General features: G+C 42.6%; 8 protein-coding genes across 8 annotated transcripts; 3 read left to right on the top strand and 5 right to left on the bottom strand.

The window, feature by feature from the left end:
- Positions 1-23: 23 nt before the first annotated feature.
- Positions 24-3,653, bottom strand: IL334_002392 (uncharacterized protein; the record flags this gene model as incomplete). Its single annotated transcript, XM_062934138.1, has 10 exons — positions 24-444; positions 528-641; positions 699-910; positions 968-1,144; positions 1,236-2,339; positions 2,395-2,490; positions 2,545-2,603; positions 2,657-3,092; positions 3,170-3,329; positions 3,475-3,653. The coding sequence occupies 10 exons, from the start codon at positions 3,651-3,653 to the stop codon at positions 24-26; spliced, it is 2,958 nt and encodes a 985-aa protein (XP_062790189.1).
- A 427-nt stretch (positions 3,654-4,080) lies between these two features.
- IL334_002391 (uncharacterized protein) lies at positions 4,081-4,587 on the bottom strand (the record flags this gene model as incomplete). Its single annotated transcript, XM_062934137.1, has 3 exons — positions 4,081-4,257; positions 4,342-4,413; positions 4,480-4,587. The coding sequence occupies 3 exons, from the start codon at positions 4,585-4,587 to the stop codon at positions 4,081-4,083; spliced, it is 357 nt and encodes a 118-aa protein (XP_062790188.1).
- Positions 4,588-4,639: 52 nt separating this feature from the next.
- Positions 4,640-6,254, bottom strand: IL334_002390 (uncharacterized protein; the record flags this gene model as incomplete). The annotated part of the gene is made up of 10 exons (XM_062934136.1): positions 4,640-4,772; positions 4,864-4,899; positions 4,989-5,101; positions 5,161-5,196; positions 5,269-5,332; positions 5,436-5,559; positions 5,652-5,722; positions 5,800-5,937; positions 6,026-6,124; positions 6,184-6,254. 10 exons carry the CDS (start codon positions 6,252-6,254, stop codon positions 4,640-4,642), a joined length of 885 nt encoding a protein of 294 aa, XP_062790187.1.
- A 710-nt stretch (positions 6,255-6,964) lies between these two features.
- On the bottom strand, positions 6,965-8,990 carry IL334_002389 (uncharacterized protein; the record flags this gene model as incomplete). The annotated part of the gene is made up of 7 exons (XM_062934135.1): positions 6,965-7,764; positions 7,834-7,954; positions 8,015-8,152; positions 8,224-8,316; positions 8,386-8,493; positions 8,569-8,694; positions 8,790-8,990. 7 exons carry the CDS (start codon positions 8,988-8,990, stop codon positions 6,965-6,967), a joined length of 1,587 nt encoding a protein of 528 aa, XP_062790186.1.
- Positions 8,991-9,442: 452 nt separating this feature from the next.
- IL334_002388 (uncharacterized protein) lies at positions 9,443-10,013 on the top strand (the record flags this gene model as incomplete). The annotated part of the gene is made up of 4 exons (XM_062934134.1): positions 9,443-9,476; positions 9,560-9,656; positions 9,719-9,799; positions 9,920-10,013. The coding sequence occupies 4 exons, from the start codon at positions 9,443-9,445 to the stop codon at positions 10,011-10,013; spliced, it is 306 nt and encodes a 101-aa protein (XP_062790185.1).
- Positions 10,014-11,385: 1,372 nt separating this feature from the next.
- Positions 11,386-12,440, bottom strand: IL334_002387 (uncharacterized protein; the record flags this gene model as incomplete). Its single annotated transcript, XM_062934133.1, has 4 exons — positions 11,386-11,432; positions 11,647-11,826; positions 12,045-12,105; positions 12,438-12,440. The coding sequence occupies 4 exons, from the start codon at positions 12,438-12,440 to the stop codon at positions 11,386-11,388; spliced, it is 291 nt and encodes a 96-aa protein (XP_062790184.1).
- A 989-nt stretch (positions 12,441-13,429) lies between these two features.
- Positions 13,430-14,759, top strand: IL334_002386 (uncharacterized protein; the record flags this gene model as incomplete). The annotated part of the gene is made up of 5 exons (XM_062934132.1): positions 13,430-13,492; positions 13,719-13,833; positions 13,918-14,018; positions 14,085-14,605; positions 14,690-14,759. 5 exons carry the CDS (start codon positions 13,430-13,432, stop codon positions 14,757-14,759), a joined length of 870 nt encoding a protein of 289 aa, XP_062790183.1.
- Positions 14,760-15,410: 651 nt separating this feature from the next.
- On the top strand, positions 15,411-16,768 carry IL334_002385 (uncharacterized protein; the record flags this gene model as incomplete). The annotated part of the gene is made up of 5 exons (XM_062934131.1): positions 15,411-15,560; positions 16,030-16,066; positions 16,191-16,285; positions 16,493-16,551; positions 16,699-16,768. The coding sequence occupies 5 exons, from the start codon at positions 15,411-15,413 to the stop codon at positions 16,766-16,768; spliced, it is 411 nt and encodes a 136-aa protein (XP_062790182.1).
- Between the last annotated feature and the right edge of the window lie 36 nt (positions 16,769-16,804).

Below are 16,804 nucleotides of genomic sequence, written 5' to 3'. Positions count from 1 at the left end.
CGTAATTCAAGTAAAACTTGATCCTATTTCCATTCTTCTAAAGCAAACGATAACATCGCCCATCCATCCTCTTCCCCATTGAGATTCATCGAAAGGGCATCAACCCCTTCTCTAATTTGCTGGATATACATATCCGTGTCCTTGCTCATCCTGTTCATCCTTTCTCCTAGACTGAGTGCCACGAAAGAAATAGACGCTTCTCTATAGGTATTACCACTGTCCTCGTCTGATGAATAGTCTTCACGACTTCGTCTCCGTCTTCTACGTTGGGGTCGACGCTGAGTAACGAAGTCATTTTTCGATTTTGTTTGCGAAGCTGATTGAACGAGATAAGAAGCGAAACATTCCGATAAAGTGTGAACCATATCAAATATATCTTGTAACAATTCGTATATTTCTGAAGTAGAAGCATGGAGGAAACAAAAATTCCGTATCTTTCGAGTGCTATAGTCATTTGATATCGTCAGCATGTCAACGTTCGCAGTACCTTACAAGACAGATCAAAGCACACAGGATGTGAGACTTACTGTTCTAGCTCGTGTGCAATCATAGATCTCAGACTAGTCATCTCGCTCAACTTCCTCCTAAAGTCGTTACTCTGCGCATCTATAATTTGGCCTGTTAACCAAATATGGACGGTACTATTTGGAAACTTTCGTCAGCTACGAAGATCCAAGAGGGATCGGTAGATTACTCACTCGATGAACCAGAGAAGTTTCTGCCTCATTCTCCACATAGATCTAATTTCACCTTCTCCTCCATCTTCGAGACGGGCAGTGAGATCTCGATCCAATGTTTTGCTTTGCGTTAGGAGGTATCGGGCCATGCGTAGTTGAAGGATAAGAGTGAATACTTCCGCTCTGAGATCGATGGAAGTCGAAGTGAAAAGTTGTGAGAGAGGGAAAGGGACCTATTTCAAACGAAATCAGCCTCGATGATCCATTAAGTATTACAACTCAAAACTCACTTCGTAATTCGCTCGAAGGATACTTAGTGCTCTGGGCCCCACGAGTGGACCGGACGATCTCAGAGCTCGAATTCGTATGGCGGTAGGGTTCATCCATCCTGCTGATTGTTTCTCAATGGCATCTCTTAAAGTGCTTGTTAGTGTTTGAAAGTCCGCCCATTTCTCATTTGCATTGATCTAAAAGAGAGACATCAACACTTCTGCATAGAAATGGAAGGTGACAGGGTACGGATGATAGGCTATACTTAGGACAGATGCCCACACTTACTTTCTGAAACAACCCCTCAGTCCATTCATACAATATCTCAAATCCGCGATGATACATGAGTCCTTCAATGGCATTCAGGTGTTGCTCCAATCCACAATCTTCATCCAATACCCTTCGAAGGTGAAACTGAGTTAACTGACACATTGGTTTCAAGTGGTTTGTTATTGCCTCAATGACGTTCACCCTTTCTTCAGTCTTGCGAGTTACAGATGAATCCACTTGATCCACAATGGTTGTTATGGCGAGAACCTCATCCAGGCTTACCCAATCGTCGTCACAGGCGATTCCACCTAATAGGCTTCGGAGTAACCCTTTGGCTTTCCCCGCTTCTAAGACTAATTCGCCTACATCTTCACCCAGCCATTCAGGCCATCCATCTTCGGATACTACAAAACCACTCTCGTAGAAATCTTCATCCGCCCAACTGACATCTCGATCTCTCTTGATGAAGAATTCAGTCTCCAGTGGCCTTTCGTCACTATTATCAAAAGTCGACGTATAGGTTTCTTCCGGATCTAGGAGGGATGATGGAATAGGCATACCGTGTTGTAACCAAACTCCCAACATTTGCCATGTTGGAGTCGCTGTTTGGACAAACAGGTCGCGCAGTGATGACAGATGAATCGAATCTTGAGTATGGTGCAGAGTAGTCATTGTCGTAAGGATCAGGTTCAGGAGAATTGTCGCGTTTGCGCTATGAGGGATGAGGGCTGACAAAACATCCAATAAAGCGGCATATCTCCTCTCAAATTCTAACCGGAGAAGTGACGGGGTAGAAGCAGCTGAAACGCCTGGTATAGAACTTGATGAAGAGTAAGGACTACTACCAAAAGTGAATGAGGACTCGAGTTCCGAGACCCATAAATCGAATTTGGCCATAATATCCCGACAAGCTGCTGCGAAAGCTTGTTGAGTTTTGTTAGGGAAGTTTATCGTATTGCTGATCTTCGAGTTGGTATTGAAGTTGAATGGGACTGGTTGTAAAACCTGATCATTAAATCTCCGTATGGACGCAGCTTGTAAAGCGTAATGTCTGAAGGTTTTGAGAGTGTCGTCCAGGCCATGGGGGGATAGATGATGGACTTGGGGATGTTCAGGTGTAATCTGCGCTGGGTATTTTAGCTTGTAAATAGACTCGAAGTAAATTCTCCTCACTTACCGAGCATATGCCTGCTTCATTAAAGTGAAATAAAACGCCTGACCGGCCAGACAAGGCAAACAATAGTTCCCGCTGCAATTGAGCAGGAGTGATTGCCTAAGAGAACTGATATTAGTAGAGGTAGAGAAATTGAGCTGTGAATATACTCACTTTGTCATTTTCTTTCCCATCTTTGATGACTCTACGACTTAGAGACAGAGTGTTCGTCTCTGTTGTTCCGGTATGTCAGATTACTCGACAGCAAGGATCTGATATAGCTTACTAGTGATTAAGTCTTTCCACCCGTACATACCATCTGGCATTGCTTGTACTTGACCAGGTTTGAGCCAATATGCTTCTTTGAGTCCTCTGACTACTTCCAGAGCGTCTTGCTTCCTCTCTTCCTCTATCTCTCGTCGTCTCAATTCATCATTTTTCTTTTTTTGCGCTCTAAGAACAAACGAGCTGGGTGTTTTTACCTCGTCTTCTGTCGGACTGCCGTCTGAATCAGATGATAGGCTTCGCTCGGATTCATCTTCAGATTCAGTCCAGCCTGATAAGACCTCTTCATCCCATACCTCTCCTGGATCAAACGGTTCATCATTCATTATCTGTCGATACAGTATTTGGTCGGCCGTAGGACCTGATGGTGGAACGCGATGTAGATAGGAATAGGCGAAATCATGTGTTGAAGTAGAAGGTTTATCGGCAAGATTCAACTACAAACAGATAACCAGGTAAGCAGTCTCGACATGGGATCACATTATGCAGTGTCATGAATATCGTGTTTACGAACCAGAAGATGGACATATTGAGGCAGGTTACTAAGCTTGATTTCACCATCGCCTTCCCAGGATGTTTTGCCTTTCTGACGACATTTCTCTAATTGATGCAAATTCTTCTGCAATGCTTCTGCCAAGTCTTCCTGGACTCTGATTTTCGCACTTCTCGATAGCCTGTATATTTTCTGCTCAATCAGCGATTTGCACTGCTTCCCAGACAGGGAATCTTTAGATTCGTAGCAGAGGACGTGTTAAGAGACTTGAACAAAGTTCAACGTAGCATCTTCTTAGAAAGAAGTGTCGGAAGGTCAATGCTCACCCATGAATGGTTCCAGTCACATCTTCCCATTCCTTTCTCGCACTTCCTTGAGAATTCGCTTTGATGTCCCTTATTACACGAGTGGCTCTAATGGTAATTTGAGGTCGATCATCTCTCAACTCTGGTGCTACAGCAAGGACAAGTTGTTGAGCGAGACGAGACAGCACAGGATTGGACATGCTGTGTACTATCGTTGGTATCGGGACATTTCAGCCTTGCGCTATATCGTATCAATTGTGTTCACCCGCTGAAGTCAGACTGAACGTTTGTTGATGCTTGATAGTAGATACAGTCATTTACGGATTGACCATTTCAACTTAATACGCGGGATGAGAACATGAAATGAAAAATAGTCGGACGCGTTGGATTTTCAATCGAATAATTATAAACGCTGAAGTGGCGTCTGAACCTCTGAAAATATAGACCGAGTGAATATGAGGGGTTTGATCACTACATGAACATGCATCTAATGTGGAAGAGATAGTAAATCCAACCTGGTACAAAGGTTGAGCAAAGAGGATAAGGAAATTTCATTTAGAAATGGGCATCTTTAATGAAGAAGGTCACGTCAAGCGCGACTGACTAAGAGAGCTTGATAATTCAACCTCAAACCTCTGGTCCGTTTTTCAACGTTTCTTCCCATGTCAAACCAGTTCTAGAAGTATTTGGAGTATACTCATACTCGTCTTTATCGAATGATTCAGCTTCCTCGGCTATAGTATCATCATGGGAGAACCCGACTTGACGAGCGATAGCTCGAGTTTTGGGATCATAGCTATCAGCCTACAGTACACAAAGCATATTAGCATTACCGATCGCTGTACACCCGAATCATTCGATATCCTGCAGCGATGGAGCACCACTCACTTCGATATAAGTCTCAGTTGTAACTTTAATCGTTTCGTTCATTGGTCTTTGTCGAAGCTGATGCGTGTTTTGCTACAACAAGTCATGATCAGGCTCGTGAACAGTTTTTGGACCAAGAGCTACTGAAATACAGCTTACCTTCCAAATATGACTCGAAGCGTCTTTAGAGCTCAAAACAGCTCTCAAGCTTACTCTTGAATTCAAAACAGCAAGGAATCCAACAACATACGTCTTCGGCATGACCATCCTATGAAACTCTATCTGTAAGTAATTCGCCGGACAGTTCGGATTATGCATACTACGAGGTCGAGGAGAGAAAGACTTGCATGAAAAATCCAGTTAGGTTTGAAGTGACGTCAATAATTACTTGATCAGGATGAGCTGCAGCTTTTGTAGTTTTATATGCGAAAATAATCGAGAATGAAGTTGCCCTTTATTCGTATCTCGATCAGTCCAGATTGTTTCTAGCGAGTGAACTGAGGGATACATATACTCATCGCATCATAAAGAAATATGACTTACATGAGAGTAGGGGGAAGTTGAGTTTCAGCAGAAATCCTTGAATCGCATATGTGGAAAAAAAGTCAGTCTCCAATCCCTTTGCACGGTTGAAGTTTATACTTGGGTACGAACTGTCCACGACTCACGTGAGTAGTTTATTGACCAGTTGATCAGTTTGAACGAAACCAGATCTCGATTTGGACAAACACCACATGATCGAAACAGTTATGATTATATCCGCATCCATGGCCCCTGAGGTCTGAACCAGATACCATCATCAGCGACACTCGATATTCAAGTAGTATCGAACTGACTTACGTATAAATAGATGAAAATGGTAGCCATACGGACCGACTAGAGCGAATGTTAAATCAGACTTTGTGAGATCTATCCCGTTCCCTTGGCAGAGGTAACGAGAGTACCTACAGCGGGGTCAGATGACCCATTAGAAGTGATCTTACTTCCTATACCTCCAACGATGGAACACAGTCTACGATGTTAAGGCAAAGGCAATTGCTCAGTGAGTTCCCCCTTACTAAAGAAAGGTCACACTCTACAAATATAGGAGCTGTATGATATTGCGGTAGACTCACATGAAATAGAAAATCACACCTGCTAGTATTTTGCTTTGTCCAGAAAGCCTATAAGCTCTATCGCAATAGAAAAGCTGTACGCCAGCTGAAGTCAATGATGCTATAATACCAAGCCAAGAGCTCACTATTTATTTGCAGATTGCGACGTTAGCATTAATTCCATATGTTGCTTAAATGGCCTGAAGAGGCCGTTAGTTTGGGAGATGAAGATCTCACAATCTGTTGCTGCAATAGTACGGAAAGTCCCGAAGTGATTCACGAAAATATGATGTACATATGCCAAATTACTTTTGGCAATTGTCAGTTTCATCAGTTGATCTCTGAATCAGAAGTGTTTGGGAAGGAAGTTCGAGAGTCGACTCACAAAATGGAAGCTATTGTGCCGAACAATGCACACCATCCTACAATAACCTTGATAAACCATCGATCTTCAATAGCATAAGATGTCCAACGGATAAGTTGAGCTGTCATAACGCCGAATAGAACCATATCTGCTATGAACCTTATCATTGAAGAATCGACGAATCCAGCTTCAGCTTTCATTGGTTTTTTTTTAATAAAATTTGAGAGAGGAGTGGATTATCTCTTACCCTATGAGAATAGGACCTAAGAACAATCCCGTATTAGATTGGATCAAGGCTTTCAACCCTTCTTCGATGGGATCCAGAGATGTATCACCCATCGTCAACCTGAAGAACACGTCCTATATTAGCTATGATATATCTATGGATGTATACAGTAAACGCACTGTGAAACGTGTGGTCCACCAGTCGAAGGTCCACCCCAGAGTATACTGCGGCCAGCGAGCGCGAAACCCATCTTTGGTTACTTTGAATCAAGAAATCGATGCGACTAATATCCCCAGATTTATTAACAGAGAGACAAGGAGATGGTCTGTGATTTTTTCATAATATTCTGATGATAATGGATTTCATATTTCTGTTGGAAAGAAAACCTCAGCACTTCACTTCCTAATCATCGTTACTACTTCTGGGGTCCTGAAAGGCGTAAAGTGCCACTCCGCGTATTGTACCTGATTAGCATAGCGACGATCAGATACCTTTCATTGAGCAACTTTTCGATCAACTCTATGGACATCCCTCAAGCTCATAGAATCAGGACTAGCTTAGTGATACACCGGGGTTTCTCGACTATGAAGGTCGATTTTGCGTTGAGGGCAAGGGTGGAATGAAAATTAGGAACGAGGGACCGCTAGATGTATGATAGTGCGATCCGTGTCACTGCCACTTTTAGGGTTATGGTGGACATGAAACGTCCCGTCAATGTCAGTGCAATAGTTACCATGATTCATCGGCATAACTCCCGAAGGCATTCTGAGGTTGATGACCATTGCTTTGTGTGGAGTGGTAACGCTCAAATTTCGGCTTCGCTTTGCTTTAGCTGCGAGTTGGAGGTCCGATCAAATTAGAAGGGTCATCACATAGTTGAAACATCAAGGGAATTGAACGTTAGGCAAACCATCATATTCAAGCGAACTGTACGCTTTTGAGATGTGATGTATGCATGGTTTATGATTCAGCGGTGGAGTTGAATATACCCCTCCGTCTAGCACTACTTGCTGTCGTCGAGGAAGTATTGTTATCCATAATTCCTAATCCATCTCTTTCTATTCCTGGTGTAGGTGGATTTGATGCGAATTGACCTCTAAATCTAAATGCGTTATTAGTTGGATTGCCATTAATTGATGTAGCTGGATTTGGGTTTGAATTTGAGATTGAAGGTGTGGGCGTTGGACGATATGAGGATGTTGCTGAAGTCATTTGAGGTCTTGAAGTTTGAGTTTCAAGGTAGTTTTTGGTCATCGTTGGATTACGTGAGTTGATTGGTCTTTGAGGGATTAATCTCGGTGTACGTGCATTAGAAGTAGATCGAGAAGGAAGTTGAGGAGGTTGAGGATTCAATTGTGGAGTTTGTGAACCTTGTTCTCTATCTGATTGTTTAGCTCTTGAAATAGCTATTTGATCCAAAGGATGATTCTCATATATCTCATCACCATCTTGATCATTTTGATAATTTTGATAATCGCCATTAACTCTATCTACGGTGGTGGTTGAAGTTCCCATTTCAGACGAAGAAGGATTTATGACTGGACCCATGATATCATTAACCATACGTGATATACCATTGGTCATAGCTTCACTCATGGCATTCACGGCAGATTCACCGAATTCGTTCAGTAGAGGAGTGGGCGATACGGATGGAGATAGTATTCTAGGTAAAGCAAGTGATATATGTGAAGGATACACAAAGCGATCTTGAATTACTGATCGTAATCTAGATACAATAAGTTGTTCAAGTTTCGGTATATCTACATTTTGAGTAAATTTTATCATCTTCAGCTTTGATCAAAAGATGATACTCGACCTGGTTTACTCACCTTGAAGTTTCGCTCTGCTACCCAATAAACTGGTAGTTTTGAGATTTAGATGGAAATCAGGTAATAGAGAAACATGTATATGCTGCCTTTCATCTGTTGGTTCGTGTAATTGAACACTCATCTGAGAACAGTCAGTATTGTCATTTATCCCATCATGTGGCAAATTTGTAGCCAGACTTACAGTTCCTCCGATCGAGACTAATTCGACACCTAATGAGACGGGTAGTACTGCAAATCTCGGTCTAGGGAAATTGACCAAAACAGCCGTTGAGAGATTCAACGATATCGAATCCAGGTAATCAACGTCGATCTCCGCTCTCTATACACAACTAAGGTATCAGCACTAATTTCAAACGAATTTTACCGAAGAAGAGAAGAAAGACGACGCACTATTCTACCTTGACCATCGGCCGGCCGTATTCTTGCATTGGAAAGAAGGGGATATGCTTTACCCAAAGACAATGATGTGACTTCGATTGGATCCTGTAATATTCATATAGATTTAGTGGAATCACCCGGGATGTTTGGTTCAGTAGGGTTAAAGATACTTACCAGCCAACTGAGATTCGCTCCTACTGGGTTTAACCATTGTTCAACTCTTTGTCTAGCTCCTTCTTCTCCATTAGCAGAGAGTAAATCATTCCTATATCCTTGAAGCATCTACCATTTCCAAAGTAGAACCGATCAGCTAATTTGTAATATAGATGTTTGGCAAGCCAAGCTGTGTGTACTGACCTGCGCTAGGAGAACATTCACCCAATCTGTAGATTCAGCAGCATGAGTAGCCATCTCATAGTTTGTTTTCGAGAGTAATTGAGCTGGTGGAGGTGGTGGAACTGATGTTGTCGATAGTAAAGCTTTCTGCCAGACACGCAAGATATCAGCTTGTCTCAGCTTGTATTTCATCTTTTCAACGAACGGATATCTATCGAAATAGCAAATGACCGAGTATTCACCTTTGCTTTCTCTGCCCTTCTCTTTCTCCATCCCTCTGTATCTGATTCTTCAGAAGGTGAGAAGACCACATATCGTACGAACAAAAGTACGATGATCAAGAATGATGCTTGACCCGATATGAAGCCTTGAGTGAAGGTCCATGATGATGTCGGAGGCGGAGCGGGTGCAGGTGCGAGGGTGAGCGGAGGAGGAGTAGACATGTTGAGTAAGGTATGGAGTCTCTGAGCTCAAATTGACCGGGCGATTGTGGTCTTGATTCCGATCAATTTGCCATTCTTGGTGAGTTCCTTGTCCTCTGATGATGTGTTGTTGAGCAGTTGTTCCAATTGTATCTGTAAACCAGCATGCACAGACAGATCGCATAACTATCTCAACCAAGTCTTTCGACACTCACTTTCAACTACAATCTCCTCTTCGGATAATGTAAATGTTGAAATCGTCATTCCCCTTGGGATCATTACGTAATAAGAAAAAAAGAGTCAACAAAATAGGTTTACATACGCGCCTCTCTTTTTCCTTCCTTTTCCTTGCAAAATCGAAAAACATCTTGTTGTTCTTGTTTCATTTGTATATACCCATCTCTTCAAGTATTAAGTATTAATATCAATACATCAGCTCAAGTAAGTCAAAGTCAAGACCGTATCCCATCAACATGTCATCTAACAACGTCCTTCAACAGTCCAAAGGTAAGCTCCCTTTCCCTCCTTAATGGAATGGTAAAAATAGCTGATTAGAAAAACAAAATAAACAAACAACTTAAATATCATAGTTCAGCCTACCGCTACCGCTACCTCAACTCAACCTCAACCCCCTTCTTTCCTTCAAAAGAAAGGTCTACTAGGTAATACAGGTAGAGGAGGTCCAGCGTGAGCTATCTCCCGATGTATTCAGATGCAGGAGATTAGCTAACATTGAAATTATCATTCAGCTCAATCGTATCTCCAACAGATAACGTACTCTCGCCATGTTCAGCTAAATTAAGTGGTGCCAAACAAAAACATTTCGGAAAGTGAGTAGAGCTTTCGATTTCTGCTTTTCATGTTTATCAAAAAAGCTCTCTTTCCAAAATTCAAGTCTCGATATCTACACGAAACTGACTATTCCATTTCCCATTTTCTTGAATTCACAGAGGTAAACCCATCTTACTCGCCAGTCAACTCTCAAAACTCGCTTCGTCAAACTCAAATTCTAGTGTCAAATCCGATGCCAAGGTAGATTTCTAAGTGTACCGATGCCCCCTGTCATCATTTCCCTGAAGCTATACCTCGACTCGTCCGATCTTGTTCGATGGCTTCACCAAGCATTATTTGGTGATCTAGCTTGACCCATACTCCCGCCTGCGTTTCATCTACAGTTCCCGTCTGCCATCTGCTTTCTAGTCCTTTTCCCCCTCGATCCATTTTGCTTGTTAGACATTATCACACATCCATAATTCGTTTCTTTAGGCATATCGTTTTCAGCCGTTTTGTACTTTTAGTCCTTTAGCGGATATGCATTCTCACTATTAATCTGAATCCACCGTGATGATCAAGTGTATTGAATTGTGCGTTGCACTCCAGAATGCTCTTAGCGAAAACATCTAGGTCATGCTTCAAGGGAAAACGTGATGACACAGTCATACTTCTCCCGCTCCCATGAATCGTCGAACTACAATGACCGTTGTACATTTCAAGGTCGTAGCTCATGTCTAATACAGAAGTAATACAATTTCAATACCTTGCGTACCTTTTAGGTAGAATCCGACAGATTCAACTATAGAATACACCCTAGGACTAGTCTTCTCGAAACCCATAGCATTCGAGGGGAATTGTCTTTCTGTCACGCTATAGCTGAGACACTCGTCAAACAAGTATTCGCAGTCACATCATGCGTTGACGTTTTGAAGGTGGGTGAAGCAAATGATACGCTGCCATCCGGCAATGGATGTTCAAAAAAGGTACATCATCCTATATCGCAACTGAGAACCAAGTGATTTCCGCAAAGTACACCCCCTTTCGGGTAAACGTTATTTGATTGATGGATGTTCTCCTAATACCAGTCTCTACAAAAGAGAGCTGGTAGTCACCTTTCGGCTCACATCAGCTACTCCATGTACCTTGATCAAAGCTGAGGTTGAATTCCTCGATCGATCGAGCAAGTGGATAATTCATTTTCCTGCTATGGGATGACTCTTTCGTGGCGATTATCGAGACGATCGACTTTGGGAAAGAGTGTCTTCGACATATAACGAGAGGCAGGTGCCAGTCAGTGACTTCAGCCTTCAGCGGTAATGGTACATGTGACTTCAGCCTTCAGCAGTAATGGTACATGTGACCCATAATCCAATACCCGCTCTATCTGTTTATCCAAGTTTTGGACAGTTCAGATGTTGTCGTAACCACTATATTGCTCAATAAAGCCCGACAGAGAACGACGCTCCCAGCCAGCATAGGGACTTTACACGCCATCTCACAAAGTAGTATGACCATCCATGTTCACTTGAAACAGTGACAACACCCCGATAAAAAGCATCATCTCGGTATACAGGTAATGCATCCTCCCAACAACGTATCTAAGTCCCTAAAATGAGAAAAAAATCCTAAATTCTAGAATTGTTTACTTCTTCTTGGGGGCTTTGTTAGATACCTCCTCGACCTTTAATCCTGTTGAATTTGGTTTCCAGTTAGCCTTGGTTCAGAGTGACCGTCTGTTCGCGCAGTCATGATCGTGAACAATCTCCTTGCCAATCGGCCCAAACGGATCCGTCGCATTGATCCGTATGGCATTGGTTCCCCCTTATAATGCTTCCACTCCCCTTCTCCGCCTTCCCTCTCTTGTTTCCCGGCATTCCGGTGGATGACAGAAATATGAACTCACCAGGAGGAAGAGATTGCTTCAATTTCTCGGCTTTCTCAGCATCGTCGAGGACCAAAGTGTAAAGGTATCTAGAACATCTGATCTTGAATTTGGTTACGTGGGTAGGAGCCTTTTTGGCGGCTTTGGTTTTGAGGGAAGCGGAGGTAGATGATTTGATGGCTGTCTTCTTGATTCGGGCGACTATGAAGTTGAACGACAATACAATTGATTGTATTCAAGGAGATTGGTAAGACATATCACGAAAAGATATACATGCGGTCGTAGTGGGGATGGACAGGACGTAATTTGGAGATCGATGGATTGAATAGTGAAAGGGCAGGTCGAAGTTAATGAAAACAAACGATCGTCATTTATATCCTCTAAACAAGTCGAACAAAAGCAAAAAACTGAGAACTAACGGGTAGCGTCCTTTCTTCGAGCGATCTCGAGGAACTTTTTGATGTCTTTTACTTGTTGGGGCTATGAATATTGATTGTATGATTAGCTCAGGTTGCAATAATAGTATTATCGATTCCTCCATTCGAGTCCTGCCAATTCTCCCTATCGTTCAATCGTTGTTGATATCCCAGGTGCTCTTGATGAGAATTGCACCATATTCCTTGATGTTGTCTATATCCACATTTTCTCGAATTGACCCATTGTATCCCCTTCATTATCTCCACGGCGGTATATGCCAATACCACTCCAATGTACACTTGAAAATCCTCCCCAATCCCATTGAACTTCTATATCTCTGCCATGTATTCTTCCTTTCCTAGACCTGATATCGTGTGAACGCAGCTGTGACTCACCATTTTGAACCGTATATACCTTGATGGATGAAGAAGCTAGAAAGTCTTCCAACAAAACTTTGTCTTTTGATGAACCTTGAATTGTCAGTGAGCAGGACACAGGAGACAGTGAGGCAGCAAACCATGCACCAAACTATGCATTCGTTCATCCCGAAAGATTTCCTACAAATTGCACCATAACTTTTACTTCATACACTACATTGAAATTTCCCAAACTCCGAAACGTACTAAAACACCTCTGAAGGTATAACTCCGAGCGTGTGGCACCATCACAACGGGCATAATCGAGAAAGTCGGCGTTAAGGAAAGTCGACTGACAGTCTGGTATATCCCGGAACCGCTTTTTTTCAAATATTCCCATTTCAACTCCCACCATACGGGATCCGCGCTTCCCCATCTCCACTGTACCACCACACTGTACCACACTCACTCGACTCACTGTCACACTCACTCACTCCCCATTCATCCTCATGAACGAGGATTAGTATTATACATCTCTCTTCTTTCATCCTTCAAGACTTTTCATCTTTACCCACCTTCACTTCATACACAAAATAGCAAAAATGGTACGCTTCAATTCCCATCCATCAACCAATGGGCATCACGTCTCGAAGCGTTTAGAAATATAAATCAGCATTTTTGTGATACGGTTGATATACCCCTTTGTTGGATGAAGGATATAAAAAGAACCAATCTGATAATCGAAACCTCGAATGAAGATGATCGGTGTCTGTTCTAAACCATTCCCCTCTCTTTTATCAGTAATGATCAAAGACGGAGATATGGTAAAGAATCAAACCGCCTTTAATTTGAGATCATTTGTCGGTCTGGATCTAAAATGAAGAGAAAAATAAAAACCGTATCTTCAAATATAGTCTATGAAGGAGTATCTACTGTAAATCTTCCTTCACCTTGCTCTCTACATTTCGTATCAGAGAAAGCAGTGGGAAGTCTGTTTGGGTACGATGATTTCATAGGATACTATAAATTACATGAATCCATTCCTTCATTATCATCTTTACGGTGTTGATGAAGTAGATATAAGTGATTCCTCTGTATGCTGTCATCGCTATCTCTTTTCTCTCAGATCTGTCCATAAGAGTGATTTCTTCGGGATAGATCGAGGTTTTAGAGTTGGCTTTGTAAAAACCCTAGAGCTCCGACGTGATGCCCATTTTTTGAATATCTTTTTTTTTACATCAAAAAAAAGAGAAAAAAAAATTAATAGCATCGCTGACGTCGTCTCAATGACCCCCCTTTTGTCTGTTTGATTTCATATAGCCTAAAGCTGCTAAAGGAAAATCGAAGCCCGCTTCCGCTCCTTACGGAACCAAGAAGGCCGCCAAGAAGGAACAAAACCCTCTTTTCGAGAAGAGAACAAGAACCTTCGGTATCGGTGAGTAAATAAATATACTCTTTCCCGCTCCATTCTTCTCCGTCCTCTTCTAATCTGAATGTGATGCTTACGTCTGTGTAATAGGTGGTGACCTTGCTCCTAAACGAGACTTGACTCGATTCGTCAAATGGCCCGAGTACGTCCGACTCCAAAGACAAAAGGTCATCCTTCATCAACGATTGAAGGTCAGTCACAAGTTGTACTTCAATCACTTGACTTTAAAGCTGACATTGTATTACTGATGCCTATAGGTCCCCCCTGCCATCGCTCAATTCTCTCAAACCCTTGACAAGAACACCGCCACTGAACTTTTCAAACTTCTTAACAAGTACAAGCCCGAATCTAAGCAAGAGAAGAAGGCACGATTACTGTCCGAGGCTTCCAGCCGAGAGAAGGAAGGTGACAAAGCCACCACCAAAGACTCCGAGAAGCCAATCTTCGCCAAATACGGTCTTAACCACGTTATCGCTTTAGTCGAGGCCAAGAAAGCTCAATTAGTCGTCATCGCCGATGATGTTGACCCTATTGAACTCGTCGTCTTCCTTCCCGCTCTTTGTAGAAAGATGGGTGTACCTTACGTCATCGTAAAAGGTAAGGCAAGACTCGGTCTTGTCACCGGAAAGAAGACCTCTTCTTCAGTTGCCATCACCGATGTCAAATCAGCAGACAAACAAGCTCTCGCCACCCTCATCTCAGCTGCCAAGGCTAACTACCTCGACAAAGCTGATGACATCAGAAGACACTGGGGTGGTGGTGTCCGAGGAAACAAATCGTGAGTTTTTCCTCTTCCTCTGTCCCTCCATAGGTCTTGTTATGACGATATGAATCGTTGTTGACAATTTGTCAAATTATACAGTATCGCCAAGCTTAGAAAGAGAGCCAAGGCTGCCGGTCAAGACGCTAAGAAGATTGACGTTTCTCTTTAAACAGAGTTCGTTATCTGATCATCTTGGGTTTGATGGGGCAGAGTCGAGAGTCATAAGTGTTTGGATAATACCTAGGCATCTAGTTTGACATGTATGATATGGCCATAACGAATGCGGCACGTTTCGATCTTGACAGCTGTATTGATGGTGGCAGTGGTATGATGTCGAAGTGAGCTGATCAGGTATCGTGTGAAATTGTTCGCCTGTCCTTCCCTCTTTGATGTGATATTCGATCAAGTCGTCGGACCCATATGAGACCCCTATTTGAGTTTTTGCAGCATAGTGAGGCATCGATGCGTTTATTCTGACTGTCCTGCTGCGGTCCGATATACATACAGATTTACAAAGAGAGAGTGACGGCCATGAGCTGATTCTTGACCAATCAATTAGCCACAAACAGTCAATACGGTAGATAACGTGGCACGATGGTATTCATTCCCCCCATCGTAAATTGGGTGTACGTGATCTTTTTTTAATTATTTATCGTTTGTCAATTCCAAACGCTGTTCTAGTCATTTCTCATTCCAAAATAACATACAAAACAGGAAGTGTAAGAATTACTTGTTCAGATTCGCGTCAACATATCAGATCAGAACCAACTCAGAACCCTCACAGAACCAAACCTATAAGGATCAGGACAAGTCAACCAAAATGGCCGAGTCGTCCACATCTACTTCTGCTGCACCAGTTCAACCTGAAGGCACATATTCTCTAGAACAGATGAAAGAACATAATACGAGAGAAAGTTTATGGATGCTTTTACATGATAAAGTTTATGATATCACTGCTTTTATGGATGAGGTGAGTGAACCATCTATCTTTCATTCGTTGAAGTTGGAGATGGGAGAGAAGGAGGTAGTGGGGGAAAGTTGGGATAAAGACATGAATCAAGGGTGGACAGCGGAAGAGATCGCTCGCAGAGGAGAGAAAGTAAGCAACGTCTGAGAGAAGAAGATGGTAGGGGGTAAATGCAGTCTAATAAAAATCATAAGAGCGACTGTCAAGGGTGCAGGTCGATCAGCGAAGGGAAGTCGTGAGGGACAGGGGTGTCTGGATCGGCACAGTAGTGAGAACATCGAATCCTGTAGAGTGGATGCAGCAGGAATGAGTCGTTTCGGAAGGTGGCCAAATTAGGTCGCGAAATCTGAACGAGATCGAGATCAAAACGAACGAGGTATTGAGGAACCCTGCGATACCTGACCGTCGATCTGGAGATGCAAAAACGAAATACCCAATCGATAAAACTCATCTGACTGATTATACTATATAGCACCCGGGTGGTGATGAAGTGTTGATCGAAGAAGCTGGTGAGTCACCTCATCCTGCTCTACTACTACACCCGAGTACCTCAGGTTATCTGCTTCCTTCAACATATTGCTTAGACTTGACAATAAGGAAATATGGCTGATTCCCTCATGGTAAATTCATCAGGTCGAGACGCAACTGAGGCTTTCGAAGATGTTGGACATTCAGATGAAGCAAGAGAGATGTTACCTAAAATGTTATTAGGTGATTTCTACGGTGAAGTAAGTTTTTTTCACCCAGGTTTCGATCTGTTTCATCTGGTTATACCAAGTTTAGAACAAGGGGGGTCATTGTGTGGATGTTGCTTGACTTCGTTAGGCATGTTCCAGATGGATGATAACAGACGGTCATCAATCCATTTCTCCCCAGAAAAGAGGAAAGAGAAGTACGAAAAGTTCATCATACTGATCAATTTCTTCGTTCAATAGAAAAAATCTAAATCCAAGAAATCTCTCACTTCAGCCGATGGCTCTTCTACTTCTTCTGGGTGAGTAATATGTTCACGTCTTCTCGATCGTCTTCTCCCTCTCCCTCGTTGTTCGTCCCACTATATTCTTCATATACTTCACATAATCCGCGTTTTAATATTTCCTACACCTATCTGAAGAGACGTGAGCTGATGGACAAATCCCAGTTTCCCAATCTGGGTAGTACCAGTAGCACTCGTAGCTGCATTCTTAGCTTGGAGAGTCTTCCTCGCTTAAAACCTGGTTTCGACGGATGGTCTAGAATAGATCCTG

The sequence above is a fragment of the Kwoniella shivajii genome, chromosome 3 (assembly GCF_035658355.1).
Source record: "Kwoniella shivajii chromosome 3, complete sequence".
NCBI classification, from domain to species: domain Eukaryota; kingdom Fungi; phylum Basidiomycota; class Tremellomycetes; order Tremellales; family Cryptococcaceae; genus Kwoniella; species Kwoniella shivajii.
The sequence above is the reverse complement of the archived record's forward strand: the minus strand, read 5'-3'. Positions and strand labels throughout refer to the sequence as shown.